At 32.9% G+C, this 16,814-nt stretch overlaps 1 protein-coding gene across 1 annotated transcript; it reads left to right on the forward strand.

The window, feature by feature from the left end:
- Positions 1-1,048: 1,048 nt before the first annotated feature.
- Positions 1,049-11,147, forward strand: LOC132753083 (galactose-binding lectin l-1-like). The gene is made up of 5 exons (XM_060743495.1): positions 1,049-1,177; positions 7,554-7,598; positions 8,015-8,097; positions 10,272-10,488; positions 10,958-11,147. Exons 1-5 carry the CDS (start codon positions 1,067-1,069, stop codon positions 10,979-10,981), a joined length of 480 nt encoding a protein of 159 aa, XP_060599478.1. The 5' UTR covers positions 1,049-1,066; the 3' UTR covers positions 10,982-11,147.
- The last annotated feature ends 5,667 nt before the right edge of the window (positions 11,148-16,814 follow it).

Raw genomic sequence — 16,814 nt, forward strand, 5'->3', positions numbered from 1 at the left:
GTGCTGTTATGGACACATCCCTTGTTCAATAAAGACTAAAGTTGATACGGATCAGTCAGTTACAGAAAATGTTTTGTAAAACACCTAGGTTGCCAAAAAGTAGTATTAAATAATGTGTTGTAAAATGCACCTTAGTTTAAACAATATTTTATTTCTATTTTACAACATAAATATATATACAGTAAGCATATACAATCACACTGATATATTTCGTGGATTGGAAAACAAGTCAAATGTGACTTATGTAAATTCCTTTCCACACATAATCTACTTGCAATAAAAAAATATGCACATATTTGGTTAGAATAATTCAGATAAATAATTAAAATGAATAAATTTGTTAGAACATTATTATCTAGAGTAGTAGAATAAGAAAACTTCTGTTTGAAGATTGTTTCATAATATTGGGAGATTACTCCAAACAATTTCTATTACAAAGTAAAATAATGTTTTTAACTAGTATTCAATTTAAGTAAGTTTTTTTCAAATGATTTTGTTTAGAATGTTTCGAAAAGAAAAAAGACTAAAATATTTATATGAAGTTTCGAATTTGCACCTTAATATCCATAGATAAAAAATTAGATTATATATTGTAAAAAAAAAACCTAAAAGCCAACGGTCAGTATTACAAAAAATGTATTAAAAAGTATTACAAAATGTATTGTAAAGCACAACACCAAAAGCAATTGATTAATATGAGATAATTTATTAAAAACAAAACAAAACAAAAAAACACATGAATAGGCAAAGGTTAGTATAAGAAAATATATTGTAAAAGGCATCTAAATACTCAAAGATTAATATATGGTAATGTATTGAAAAAAATCATCTAATAAGTCAAAGATAATATACTGAAAAACACATAAATGGCCAAGAGTAGTTTAAGATAATATGACAGTTTACCTGGCAATTCATTTGATAGTCTAAAAGTAAAAAGGCGAACTATTTTCGCTTTAATATCCTCCGATCTGCCTTTTCCAAAATATAAAGATTTTTCTAAGATTATTTGTTATAGTTTTATGGACAACAAAAAAGTGTCGTTAAAGTCCATCATAATAATATCGTTATGGCCCTGATTTGTCTCAATACCCTTCACATGTTTTGGATAAGTTGCCGATTCTACAGCTTAATCAAAATACAACAAAACATGGCTACATACAATCTGTTTATCAATACGGTAAGAATTTCATTTACTTATAATGTATCATCATTATTGATTTTTAGTTGGGACGTAGTCCCAACTAGTGTACTTACAAACCCGAAATTTCCAACCATACAGGGTAACGCCCACTGCAGTGACGTTTCATCACCACTTTATATGCTATATTGTATTCCTACATATTTCAAGGAAGTTGAATTCATAGTGATCATACGACCATGACCGACGCATAACCGACGCGAGTGAAAAATAGTGCTCTGAATTTCTGAAAACTTTGATTTATTGCGAATGGAAGAGAAGATAAGAAATTTATTATTTGAAAATCATGTGCAATATAGCTTCAATTACGGTATTAGAAATGTAGCGGATATTATTTGAAAGTAATTCTATGAATGATGATAGTAATTATCTATGAATGGAGATAAGCGATTGACGGCTTCGTTAGCCGTACCTTATCATCGCATTTTTTGTATAATATTCCAGAAATATTTGAAAATGACAATTTTTATCGAATACATTTTGTAGTTTATAATTGCAAAGTGAATATTGAATAGAAATAGCCAGAGATGTAGATAATCTATGTCTCTTAAATAGCCTATAATTAGATGAATCCGACAACTTCCGGTTTACTTTATTACCTAATTGACAATCATATGTTTAGCCCATAAGGTAAGTTTTAAAGCAAAATATGTTATGCATTTGATGAATAATAATAAAAAGTTTATTTATTGATGTCAATTTGTTTCTGAGGACTAAAACTTTCGCTAACAATTTCGAAGTAATTTGAAAGATCTCGAGCCATTTCGTCCCCAAGACATTTCGACCCTGTCTCAATTTTTGGACTGCAAAACCGACCGATATTACACGGATGTCTGTTTTTACAGGGAAAACCGGAATATACACGGTTTATTTTTTGTCTCTGCAAATACTGCAAGTCTTGTATAAATGAGACATTAGATGACAAGTACTGTCATATTATTTCTGACTAAACTCTTATTGATTGCTAGTTGATTCTTCATACCCACAAATGACAAATGAACATCATTGTCATTTTTTATTTTACCCTCACAACCCTGTGATTTTCCCCTATATTTTACAGCCGAATAAAGGCTGCTACCCCTAGCCAAAGATAGATATAATAAGGTATATTTTCCTCTAAAAGTGCTTATATTTTCCCCTAAAACCCATGTGCACATTCTTCACCAGAATGATGACTAAACATCAGCTGACTTATATCAGTTAGAAGGCAGAAAGCTGTCCCTATAGATAGCATCTGCTAGTACCATGCATAGTAAATAGATTAAAATTTTTTTTTTAAAAGTATGGGTAAATTCCATTCCCAGTAGTTGGAATTTGATTTTCCCTTTTTCTGATTTTCCCCTTCAGAAAGCCACAGGTTGTTTGAAAATTGAAGAAAAATCACTGCCACCATGAACATTGTTAACCTGAAAAATCTTCAGCCACTGAAAAGGATTTGAATCCCAGACCTCTTGATTACAAGGCAGACACACAACCATGCGACACATATATAAATACACATGTGTACACATATAAATACATTGTATATACACGCACTTAGAGTAATATTAGATAATTTTGAAGATGATATCTCTTTGATAGTTTCAGGGAAATAAAAGATCACTCCAATATTCTGGAACAGTGTAGCTAGAAAAAGTATTAGATTAAAGAAAGACAAGAAGAATATCACAAACAGGTTCTTGTATAATATTTGATGTATATTTTACAAATCAAACTGTTCTCCAAAAGTTATTCATGAAAACATATGCCTTTTTACCAGTGTCACCACAGGCCGAACCAGACCCATTCTCAGTGGCAAATATGCTTATTTTGTCCAAGCTTTAGAAAAAAATCATAATCGAGTCGAAATTCCAAAGCTGACAATTTTGCTTCATTCCATTCCAATTCAATATGGTTTGACCGATATACAAATTTGTTTGATTAACAAATTTGTACAATTCAAAATACTCTGCTGGTACCGAATATTTTTCCCAATCAAGATGCAAAATTTCCCAAACTGTGCTAGGTAAGTATCCCCAAAATGTGTAGGAAAAGGCTTGAAACTGAAATTGTTTAGTTTGCATTTCAAATCTACATACTGAAATAGTTTAAGACTTGTTCATTTATAGTACAGCCTAAAATAAAAGAGTGTCAGTGCATGCTCACAGTTTATTATAGTGTTAGTTAAGAACATACTTCAAATATTTCTGTCAATGGCATTAAGTTACTGCCTATGACAGTCTTTTTTCCTTTGCTGAAAACGATCACTTACATGAAATATCATAGTATGGTGTTTTAAGGTGGTACAAATCAATCCTACAGGACATTTCAAGGAACTGCAAAATTTACAATATAGTTTTGTTGCTTTTGTTCCTGCACCAAATGATTTAAATATGTATAAAAATGTCTCCCTACCCTTTGATTGACCATTTTTGTGCCTCAATTGCTAGGATCTGCTTAATTGACAGGCTGTTTTTAAAGTTTGATGGGATAATCTTTCAAACATTCATATTGCTCTGCATTATAAATCTAAGAAGAGACAAATAAGATAAGTATTTTTTTGCAAATTATTGAATTTTATATAATTGTTAATGCATTTTTGGTCATGCGTCACTGTCAAGCAAATGAAGATTAGCATCACAATTTGTGGGAATCTCCAGTTTCCAGATGTAGTGATCATAACTGTATAGGCTAAATAACTGTTCAACCATGAACACTTGGGACTAGTTGGACTATTTTAGAGGGATAGTCTCAGTTAGCACTTCAGTTGAATCCCCTGTCAATAGTATAGGGCCAGTCAAGAACATTGTGTTAAAGGAAAATGTTAAATATTGCTGTTTTGGCTTCAAACAAAACCATCACACTTACTCAGCAGTGATAAAATAAATCAATGGTGATATTTTGACTTATTTACCTAAAAGCTTCCATGAATTGAAACTCCGGGGACTTGTGTCACATATGACTGCATATTCCAATTTATTAAAATATTGTGTAATGTTTAGCAATGTTGTGTAAATACATTCAGAGCTAGCATACTTCATAAGTTATAACATGTATCTTAGCTTGCCTGGTTTAATGAAAAGTAATAAACCTGAGAATTGAAACTATGAGAATGAATTGTTGTTATTAGTCCCCTTCTGTTTGATCCCTTTCTCTATGTAAATAAAATCTGAATTTTGATATTATTTCATACTGGTATCTGATTTATGGAGATTAAGCATGTTATTATTATTTATGCTCCCAAAAGGGAGAGAATACAGTTGATGTCTTAACAATCTGTCTGTATGGACTCAAGTAATATTATGGATAAATATCTGTTCATTCCGTACAGACTTGTACTTGTGGGGGAAAATGTTGCTCATGGGAGGAAAATATGTTTCTTATGGTTGTTTTGCGATTTTAAATGATTAAAGAAAAAAAACACATTGTGAACTTAGGAAGATGTCCGTTCTTCACACACTTGTTCGGAATATGAATATAACTAGATACGTATTGAAGGGATTTTATGTAAACTTCATAAAATGATAGAGACTTTTGAGAGGAAGTGAAATGTGTTCAAGAAACATAACTCTACCTTTCTTAATGTTTTGATTATCTCCCTTAAGTTAAAAATGCCTATTTGGAATTTTCCTTCCAAACTATCATTGTACAGACTCGAATGTGCCAGTGTCAAAGAACCATAACTACATTATGTAGTTCTTAAATTATCTACCTTTATAATACATGTGCTTAATAATGCTTGTCGAGAGTAATACTTGAAAAGTGATGGTGGAATTTGATTCAAAGTTTACACAGCGAAAACACTCAAGTGAAAGGAGGTGTAGTTTCAAAAACCATCTTTTTCCTAGCATAATTTTACAATTATCATCTCTTATAATACATCAAAATTTATAATATTGGTTGCCTAGAGTATATCTTTTCAATGATATCTCACTCAAACTAAACAAAGTAGAGACTAGTGAGCAGAAGAGCTGTGTCAAATAACCGAAATTCTACATTTCTTAGTTTTTTTAATTATCTCCGTTTATATTTTTCATGATATTTGTTATTTCATGATACTTGTTCGGAGAGAGGATTAAAATATTGAAGAAAAAGAGAGAGGATTAAAATATTGAAGGAATTTGATTGAATATTCACAAAAGGAAAGAGATTAGGATGAGAAGTGTAGTGTAAATAGCCATCATCAGTTTTAATGACATGGTCACATATATATATAATGTGATGCAAAAATATTGACCATCGAGTGTTTTTTTGATACTGATACAGAAATATATTGATATTTTACATGTTATAATTGATTATTTTTTCATAGTTTTGTCTCCCTTAATTATGACATGTGTTAAAAATAGTCCAGCTAGCAGTTTCCTCTGGCAGCTCTTATTTCACTTGTTGCTCTTGTCAAAAAGGGCCGATAACAGTTTGTGATGGACCTACATGTACATGTAACCTAAATATTATATTTGAAAATGTATGTCATAGAATAATTGTATCAACTACTGTGAATTTACTGAATTTTTCACTTTATATTTATCAACCGGCAACACCCCTCACTCATTGAATTATCTGACCCCAAAATAGTAAAAAAAAATTAATTTTGATCCTTCGAGTACGTCCTAACTGCAGTGCCTTCAGCACTTTGATCTTTGTACAAATTCTAAGAGCTACCTGATTTATTTGATCCTTTTGATGACATGATAAACATGATATTTAACCTTGGAAGTATGTACTTGTCAATTATATCCACGGGCACCATCCCCGTGGGATAGCGGGAACATTGACTTAAAGTATTTTAAAACTCCTGAAAAGTTCCGTCCAGCAATAAGAGAAGGAAAATCATCCTGAAACAACATCCTGGTATGGCATTTTGGGCATAAACCCGCCCATTTTTTTACCAAAACATAAGCACCAAACCATCACATTGACTTAACAGAGCGGGCATTAATGCTAGAATCATGTATGCTAATATGAAGCTGTTGGTATTATATATAAAGAAGCCTTAAACAACGGGAAGGACGTGAAGTGGTTTCACACTTGCTTCAAGCGAGGAAAATAGTTGCATTTAATTTCATGTAAAAAAGCTCTATGGAATATAATGCGAAGTTACCGTGCTTAACAGAAGATTCAGGACGAAGAATAAGATAATTCCAAACGAAATGAAAGTATACTTCAGTTGAAAATGTGTCATTAATAAAACTGTCATCATGAACAGTGTACTGCCTTAAAGAATGGGCATATTTGAAATTTTCAAAATTACATACAAACCAACTTACGTTTAAATTTTGTGTCGGTGTTGTAAATAGATATCTAATGACTCGGTAGCCAATTGTCAAGTTTGCAACCATTTTCCTCGTATGACCCAATTGAGCAACAACTTCACGTCCTGTCCCTTGTTTGACATGGTAAAAACAACTGCTGAAGTTAGGTTTGTTATAAAATAATTAGAAAAATCGGTACAGAACAGAGTCTTTTTTACAAGCAGAATATTACAAAAGATTTGCAAGGATTCTGCTCTTTCTGGTAAATGTATGCTGCATAAAGCCAATGATTGTTATTGTTTGGCAATATTGACCTTACACTCATTAATTCTCGGAGGTTTTTGTTAGTTACCTTTATTTATTATGCATTACGCTTAGGATTTTAAAGAAAGTATATATCTCGACACATGAATTACCAAATACTGCTCGATGGCCTTGTAGTTAGAGACCGCATAATTAAAAGTTTGAATTTTGGACAATCCTTTTTTTTTCATTTCTTTTAATTACATGTATTTGAAACATTAGTTGATAAATCATGTGTTTCATTTCCAGCATTTTTTTTAATTTTATAATTTTGATAAATACATATGTTTTCATTTCTTTAATTTAAATATGTATGACTTTTAGAAGCGATTTGCATGCATAACCCTTTATAGTAAAGCTTTGCAAAATATAATAAAATTCAAACAAGAAAACATTTAAAAGACCTTTGATTTAAACTATGAAACTTCTAGAAATTCTAGAACCTTGTCACTGAGCCATTGAGGCTTGTGATATGCTGGTCATTTTTAAAAACACATATACCGTTTTATCCATACATTACTTCGGCATCCGATTATTATCGACAAAAGGCCAAATTAGAGACAGATAGAGAGAGAGACAGAGAGACAGAGAGAGGACAGAGAGAGAGTCAGACAGACAGACAGACAGAGAGAGAGAGAGGGAGACAGACAGACAGACAGACAGACAGAGTCAGACAGACAGACAGAGAGAGAGAGAGAGAGAGAGAGAGAGGGGGGGAGAGAGAGAGAGGGAGAGAGAGAGAGAGAGAGAGAGAAGGTCAAAACTGTAAGTTTGATTAGCAAGCCAAACGGATAATTTAACCGTTATTTTAATTTCAGGACGCTAAACCACCACCACCAGATCGTGACACAATCGATTACCCAGTAAGTAATCAGTAATATTGGCAATTCGTTATATGCCGTTCTCTTATCATCTTAAACCTGATTTGCATCAACTTTTTCTGTTTATATTAATTTACGTATGGTTTAGCCAGCATCGATGAAATTAAATATGCCAGGGTCACAGATTTCATGTAATTAATGCTGACTTAACAATCACTGACCTACTTAGTGCATGTGGTTGAAATTATGTTTTGAGTTTATTATAACGGGCGATTATTATATTTAACAGAAAACAGTTTTATGGCAAGTTATTGCAGATTGTACCGCCGTATTTGAAAAAATGGACCACTAATGCTTCATATTACACAGCAGCATAGTTTTCTTTAAACTTAGAACATTATGTTTCTTTAAATATGCACTATTTTTGTAAATAAACGTCATTTCCTTTTATTTTTCAGCCAACACCATTCGTTCAGCCCATGAGAATCGTCGAAAACCGAACGATAATCATCAAAGGAGTGCCACATCAAAATCCTAGCAGGTAAATGACTGTAATTTTATAACATTTGGCTCTGAATTCTTCGGGCAAATCCCCCCCCCCCCCCCCCCCCCAAAAAAAAAAAATATAGATATCAATTATTGTTATTATTTGGGTAAGTTTCATCACCGGAAATTGACATTCTATAAGCAAATAGTTAAAATATAACGGCAAATATACCCGTCTATACTATAAATTAAGACAAGGAATGCGACGCCTTTTGCACACCTTATTCGTCAATTAATCATTCATTCGTTCGTTCGTTCGTTTGTTTAACTTCAACATCCTGCTTCTGACTTTGACGATGATTTTGATGTACCACTTTGGATTGGAGCCGACTTGTTTTTTTGAATATCATACAGAGCAAGGAAGCTGGGGGTAGTTAACTGAAGGCAGTACAATCTATGATCGGATACTTGTTTTCAGATCCTCTAAACTACCAGTATTTTAGGACTCAATCAAAACTCCTGTCTGAAACGTGATTGTAGCCATGTGACCAGCCTAGTTCGAACAACAACTTGATGTCTACACAACTTATTTTGAATGATTTAGCTGAAAACCTAATCCGTTTCCGAATGAATACAAACGCAATAGCAACCGAATTGGCTCTTTTGGTGCAACTTGATTTCTATGGCTCAGTGAACCTAACAACCCAAGTGACATTCTACGGCATTCATATCCGAAGACAATCATTTTACTCTTAAATTTAAATGGCCAATTTTCCAGTTGCTCTTTGGAAAATTTTACTTGATCAAGGTAAAAGCTGTTGGTAGAAGTGACATTTTCCCAACTATGGAAATATAACACTGTAAGCATAACACAGATGTAATTGAGGGTTTACTTTCCACATTGAGGAAAGAACCCGATGACAAAGCGGAAGGCAAAACGCGCCCCGGGTTCAATGATATGTTGGAACGTTCGTTCAAACGAAACCAACACTAAAGAAAACACTTGGAAATTCCTGGATCACGTTTGAAACATTAAAAATGTTAAGTATGAAAAAGATGTCCCTGGTTTTTCTTGTTACATTACATTGATTTCTCGAATTTTTTATTCTATTTTGATTGAAGGCAACTTGTTGATTTGCCGAATACTCTGATAGTTTAACAACAAAAACCCTTCGTCTGCAGTTTGAACATGATGTGTTATTGGTGTAAAGGAATGTAAACACAGGGAGTTTTGAAGAAATTCAACAAAATAGAAGACTGATCTCCAATTAAATTAATTAACAATAGCTCATTATTTATCACCAATGTCAAGTAGCTTTTGTATCTTTGACTCCCACGAACAGTCTTCCATTTTATAGAAAAATAATGTTTCACCATATAATGTGTATAACACAAAAATTCCTGAATTTGTTTTTTTTTAAATTCATCCCAATTTTTTTCATTCCAGTGTGTGTTATACTTTCAGTATTTATCTGGGACTTGAAATATAATCTACTGTATCTTAAATCCCAGGTATTAATAGAAACCTTTTTTTTTAATTTGACATTTGATGCATGTAATATTACTATATTAGTCCCTTTTGATAATATTTGTATATTTGTTACAATTATGATAATAAAAAATAGATTTTGTTCATTCTGACTACTGTTTTGTATGTTCCAAAGAAAATACATTTCATGTTCTAATCTCTAGCAAACCTACCAAAGTTCATGATGAGCAATTAAATGTATTTTGTCCTCCCATTCAGCCATTTATCTATGGTACACAGGTCTGGTTAAATCCAATTGACCATTGCAAACTTTATAAGTATATCTAGTCATAAGATATCTACTAGTTTATCGTCATTTGCTGCATTTCTTGCTTCGACGCCCTTTAATGCTTTGCTTCATTTTTTTCTTTTAATGACCAGAAAAAACTGATATGTGTGTGAACATAATTACCTTTCGCGCCCCGAATATGTAGGCAAATACATATTTAGTGTATTTTGTAACGCGATGTCACTCGGTTACGACTATGTAACTTCCGTCGTTATACATTGTTATTTTTGTTTATAATAATTTCAGCAATCAGTTAGTTAAGTTAAGTAAAAACCACAACACACTTTAAATGCCCACATGATTAACTGCATTTTACGACGATCATATCAATAGTTTGGTTCTTGTTAAACCTTTTGTGTTCTTAACACACATAATGGGAAACGAGTGCGTATCATGAGATTTCTCATTACAGATTTACGGTGTACCTTCAAAAGAGCAACGAGAATGAGCCAAACATTATCGGAATGTGCTTTGATGTCAGGTTTAATTACGGCAAGGACAAAAATGTTATCGTAACGAATCACAAACAAGGGGGTTGGGGTAAAGAAGAGAGACACTCGCCCGATTTCCCTTTCATGCCAAATCAAAGATTTGAGCTAGAGATATTAGTTGAGCCGAATTGGTACAAGGTATTTTTTAAACAAAATTTAAGCAGAATATAAACATTAACGTGAAACCATTACATTTCTTCATTAACAACAATTTGAACTGTGTTAAGGACCAGTGACAAACACATTATGAACGGTGCTGAAATGATGTTAACAGTTAGTCCAACGTGTCCAAATCTTCTAGTCAAAAGTTGTTTACCATAATTGTGCCAGTTTCTAAATAAGACATGTTTTATGAAAAAATACTCTTTTGGTCATAAGGCCCTAACATTTAAAATGTTTGTCTTTTTTCATAAACTAAATGTTTATATGTTTTTATGACAAAAATAAAGATTTTACTTTACAAAAAGTTATAACGTATCGATTTTTTGTAAAGATCAAAACAAGTTTCCTTCAATATTGAAATTTATGTAATTTGTAACAACGTATAAATGTCATTGATGATGTTTGATTATTTGTTTTTCTGACTTGCTTTAATGATTGGTTTCAGTATAAGGTTAACTATCAGCATTAAGTAGTGTTCAACCATCGAATACATGGAATGAGCCAGTTCGACACTCTTCGCATTAACGGCGACGTGAAGCTTACCCAGGTCCAGTTTGATCTTTAGACCTTGAATTTTAACAATATTTTTCATATATGATTATTTCTTGGAATCTACAATCAAACGTGTTATAGTTTTTTTCAACGCTAGGCAATAAATATGACATGTATGAGAAAATGTTCAGTTTTTGTCTTATTTATCTAATTTGAAAGGTTAAGTTCTATTTTGAAGACAATTTATATGTATTTGTCATGTTTTCCTGGAAGTCCGTGTCAGTTATCAAAATAATATTCCGCAAGTTATCAAGATTTTCTGTTATTGACTTCTCAGAGGTGATTCAACAAACAAGCAAAGTACATGATACTTAAGTGCCCGCATGGGTCTGAAATAATATATTATACTATAAATAATTCAAATAAAATAGATAAATACAGAATTCCTAAAGAAAGCCCAACACGGCAAAATTGAAAATGTTGCAGGCTCGGTTTGATTGAGCCTGTACATGGACGGTACTGGAAAGTGCAAGTTACCGTCCACGCCCCCTAGCACCGGCTTAAGCAGAATTCAACATTTAAACATGAAATAGCAAAATTTTGAATTTAGAAACATCCGCAGATGTGTTCATACGGCGGTTATCATGGAACCTTCAATGTGACACTTCCGTGCCATTCCATGAAAAGCGGCGTATGGTCCCCAAGTAATAAAAAGCGTGTGCCCTAAACGAGAAAACAATGGGCGGAACTAAATAAAATGGAATTTTGAAAGGGGATCAGAGGTTATGAAGCCTGCGTATCACAGACAAGACGTCAAAAGACAAATTTAAAAAGCAGGCAACATATCCTAAGGGTGATTCAACAAGGCTTTTGATTTAACATGTTGGCTAGTTTATAATTTTAAGACTTTTTAAATAACATTAATGGTTTTTGCAGAACAGACGTTATGATGCTGATGAACACCTTAAAAAGGACGTTTGAATACCTTTGTTAAATGACAATGTTGTTAATAGCCAAATGGACAATTTTGTCCATTTATATACTGCATGTGATATTGGTAACTTTTTGTGGAATGTAGTGAATAGTTACTTAACTGTCGGTGATAACTTATAATTATTATTATGGTAGCGGTCACCATTAGATAGGTTACACGACACATGTGTGTTACAAACAAATCATATGATTTCAAAATGTAATATTAAACTACAGTAACACAAATCTGAGTGTTGCACTGCGTATTTTGTCCTTATAGAGACAGTACCACTGTCTGTTTACCTACCTTTCACCTCATTTATTCTGAGTTTTACTGTCAGTCACTAGCAAATGTAGGCACAAAATTATATACACCGTAAAGAGATTAATTACTAAATCAATTCTCACGATTCGAAGCATCCATTAAAAAGTAATGCAATGTACATTTAATTTCGTACATCTTTTATTAAAAAATACATTATTTTGTTTTCAACTGCCTTCAACTTCTTAATTTACTAAATTAAGACACTAATAAAAAGAATATTTCATTACTATTAATACACATGTAAAACTGACATTTTTCCATCCATTTCAATGTTCAGTATATCGTTATGCTTCATGTATTATGAATATAAGATAATGATTTATTAATTGTTGCAGTGAACTAAAATAAAATCGATGTTTTTTTTTGTTTTTGTTTTTTTTTTGTAATCTTGTCTTTTAACTTTTACAGCAATACAAACACTTACATTCTTGCTTTGTTTTTCCCTGACTTACATGTATTTCTTTGTTTTCTTTTATTTTAAATTTAATCAAATTACTATTCGGTTATATAAGATACTCATTTAAAATGTAAAAATATCTAACGCTTTGAAATAACAGAACAGTGTTATATTCATGGATGTAATGGGCAGAGTCTGTTGAACATCACAAATTAGTGTTGTCACACCTTTAGTTCGAACTAAAAACTATTACTTTTGGAACGTTGTTTTTGTATGCAAGTTGGCAATCAAGTGGTGGAAAACAAAATAAAAATAATACTTTAAAAAGACTTTTAATATAATTCCCCAATTACATAGAAACACAACATGATGGATAATCTAAATGGACATATTTAATAACTTTGAAAATCTAATTTTTATGAATTTGAGGTACATTTCCTGCGCTAAAATGCCAAATCATCGGAACCACGTGCGATGGGTCGGCTTGATGCTTGACATGATTTTTTGTTGAGCCGTGATTTTAGACAATTTGTGGAACTGTGAATTCATATTGAACTCTGTAATGAACCTCTCCACGGACCCAAATATGTTAGCACCTGGGGACAGAAGGAATTTGCTAAGTGACCCGTTCGGAATAGCTCCATTCACCCCAGTCGCCGGTAGACATCATTCACACACTATCTGTTCTCCAGCCACGCCTGGTGTTGTTCCAACAACAGCTGCACCAGCCACAGGTACAACCTATCTCGTGCCAAATGACAGTGTTCAGTTTTTCGACAAAATAGTTCAGAAATTCTCTGAATACATGCATGAGAATGCTTCAAAGTTTATTACAGAATTTGAAAGTTTCCTCACCTTATCAAACATACACTCTGAAACTGAGCCACAACGGGCAATTGCTGCGTTTCATCTCCATTTGAAAGGACCCGCACTACATTGGTTCATGACTTTAACAGACAAGTATTCTTGGGAAGCGGTGAAGATCAAATTTTCAAAGGAATTCTCGAATACCAGTGACCCAATTTACATTTCCGAAAGTGACTTACTCTGGATCCACAACAACCATTTGAGGAATTTCACTATCTTGTCAGTGAAAATGGTCATCACTTTGGAAAACCGGAACGCGACATAATAAGCAAGTTTATTCAGGGCTTACCAGATCAATTGGCATTCTTTGTTCGTGCCAGTCGAACGACTTCATATCGTGATGCTTTGCATTCTGCAAAAATCGGTGAGGCACACGGTTATAGAACAGTACACTATAGCTCCTTTGCTTACGCAAGAAATGACTTGGTCACCAATGCTCTACATGTACCTGCTGCACCCAGTTCTAACAACGGCCAAAGTAAACCACGTCCACGGACTCCACGGGGATCGTGCTATAAGTGCCTAGGAAGGGGGCATTTCCAAAATACTTGTAATTGGAACGGCTTTGATAAAGCTGATGGACAAATTGAGTGTCAGCTTTGTGATCAAAATGGTCACAATGCTAAATGTTGTATTAAAACCCCTAGTGCAAAGCGTAAGACTAACAGTTCATCTACCTGCCAACTATGTGGAACAGACGCTCTTACAGCGAAACAGTGTAACAGACTTAAGTTTAAGGTGGATTTCATAGACTTGATTTCTACAGAGTTGTTGATTTCATAGCTATTGTTTTACTGTTGAAATTGGTATTTTATTAACTTGTTTCACTGTTGTGACAAGAATTTCAATTATTATGTAGTTACAAACATGATATTATACGATGTATTGTTTGACAGATTTGTATAGGTAATGTGCCGTGATATTCACTTTTTAGACGGTATGATTTTAAGTGCCATTGAAGATGTCATATGTCATATTTTCATTGACATTGATCATGTCATATTTCCATTGCCATTGATTATGCCATATTTTCATTGCCATTAATTATGCCATATTTCTCATCAATTATATTATTGTTGATGCTACTAAACTCTTAATGCCTCTTTTTGCAAAGTGCTTTCAGTACCAACAATTACCTTTTAGATTTTGTACCATCATTCAAAATATATTCCTACCTACAGTATTAATTACTTTGATAACATACAATTTGCAGTTATATTTTGTATTTATAAATGGTTTTGAAATTATTTTTTTCTGTTGTTGGAAAATGATCATTTGTATTGCAGTATAATGTTTGAATCATCACATTTTCACCTAAACTGTATCTGACATGTTCTGTTGTAATGATTCATTGTTATGTACTTAATTGTGATGTTTGTATTCTGCATCTTACAGTATTTTGATTAATTTGTTCTAATGGGTTTACCAAGAAAGACAACTCTTGGGAGTTTCTTTCAATTTAAATTCTTCATTGCACTTTAAGCCCTCAAGATTTGTTTCCCTTGAATTTACCAAACTTCACAGTGTTCTGTGATATGTGACTTTGCATTACATTCAAATATTTGTTGCAAAATAGGACTAGATATACAAGTTCTTGAAACTGAAACTCAAAGTATATTCTCATGCAATAATTGTTGTAAAAGCAATTTATTGTTGAATTGTGTTTAGTTATTGATGGTAGATGCAAAATGTTTGTTGAATCTGTTTGATAAAATGAAGTTGACTGCATACTTTCCTAATTCTAAGCAATTATTGAGTATTAATGGTTCAAATATACAAGTTTCATGTTTCTTGAGACTTACCATGTATTTCCATGCATAATTTCATGAGGCAATGTATAATAGAATTATGTTCAGTCTCAGAGTTAACTAAGTTTGTGGTGATTAATCACTTAGCTTACACAGTGCTATCAAGTTTTTTCTTTTGATATGATGTTTATATTTGCCAATGTTTAATGCATTTAAGATGTAAAAGGTCATATGGTAATTTCCTAAAAGTCAATTATGGCCTGTCCGTGCTCTGTCTTTGCCCTGTCCTGTTTTTGTTTTATGTCCGCCTGGGCTCCTTGCCATTGGTTCTTGTTGCTGGGTCATATGGGGGTTGCGTTCATTGAACACCGCCTTTCCTTGTTGATCTTGTTTATCATATTTTTTGCACAAAGATGTTCCATGTTACAATAACCGTCTTTGCATTAAAGTTGCCATTGTAGTTTGATATTGTTCTCAGTGAAGATTTGTTATAGTTCACTTAGTCTAGTTATGTTTCCAGTTGGACTAGTCAGTATCTAGTCTTGCATCTTTCTACATGATATAATCTTGACAAATATAATTACTTTGGATCTAACATTTGCTCATTAGTTAGTCGTTGAGATGTCTGCCAGTATGTTTGTCTGTCCTTGGTTTGACCAGCCTTGGACGTTTATGTGTGAGTGTATGTCTGTTTATGGCTGACAAGTCAGATGACATTCATTTTCTCATTTCTGCAATATTTTTGGCTTTTCAATTCGCACCATTCATCTATCTTTTTGAACGACTGCTTGTACATTTTCTGTATGCCTAATTGCGATGTGTCATCAGAATCTACCCACTGATTGGAAAATTGGTTGTTCAATTTTGTTTTCAGGGGGTGGGATGTTATATTTCTGGATGTAGTGGGTAGAGTCTGTTGAACATCACAAATTAGTGTTGTCCCACCTTTAGTTCGATTAAATGTTAGGAACTAAAAACTATTGTTTTTGGAACGTTGTTTTTGTATGCAAAATGGCAATCAAGTGTAACCGTGGTGGAAAGCAAAATTAAAAGAAATCTTTAAAAAGACTTTTAACATAATTCCCCAATTACTTAGAAACACAACAACAGTACCTTTATCTGATCTAAATGTTCAACATGCAAATGCAATAAATTGTGCTTATCATTGAAAAGTAAGAAAATCAGCGCCAAACCTGATATTTAGCAAGTATATTCACCAATTTCACTGTTTGTGGCAATATTGACTAACCTATGCAACTTCACTGTGTATATCCTGTAACGTGAAATGATTACGCCGTGGAAGTGTAATGTACGGTCGTTATTCGCAACACTGTGAGTGAACAGACCAACATATTTTAAAGTAAAACATATTAAAAAAATCAATTGAAGCATTAACCTGACTGCTTTGAATTGATTGTTTAGATGTTATATTTTACCCAGCTATACATATGATAGCCAAGTTGTCATTCCCACGAATGATCTTGAGAATCAAGTATATTCC

Source organism: Ruditapes philippinarum, unplaced genomic scaffold (assembly GCF_026571515.1).
Source record: "Ruditapes philippinarum isolate M1 unplaced genomic scaffold, ASM2657151v2 ctg5046_1_1_1_1, whole genome shotgun sequence".
Lineage (NCBI taxonomy): Eukaryota > Metazoa > Mollusca > Bivalvia > Venerida > Veneridae > Ruditapes > Ruditapes philippinarum.

Coding starts and splice junctions, on each gene's coding strand:
- LOC132753083 (XM_060743495.1), top strand. CDS start 1,067: ATGGCCCTGATTTGTCTCAATACCCTTCACATGTTTTGGATAAGTTGC. Junction 1,178..7,553: donor ACAATCTGTTTATCAATACG/GTAAGAATTTCA, acceptor TTTTAATTTCAG/GACGCTAAACCACCACCACC. Junction 7,599..8,014: donor GTGACACAATCGATTACCCA/GTAAGTAATCAG, acceptor TTTATTTTTCAG/CCAACACCATTCGTTCAGCC.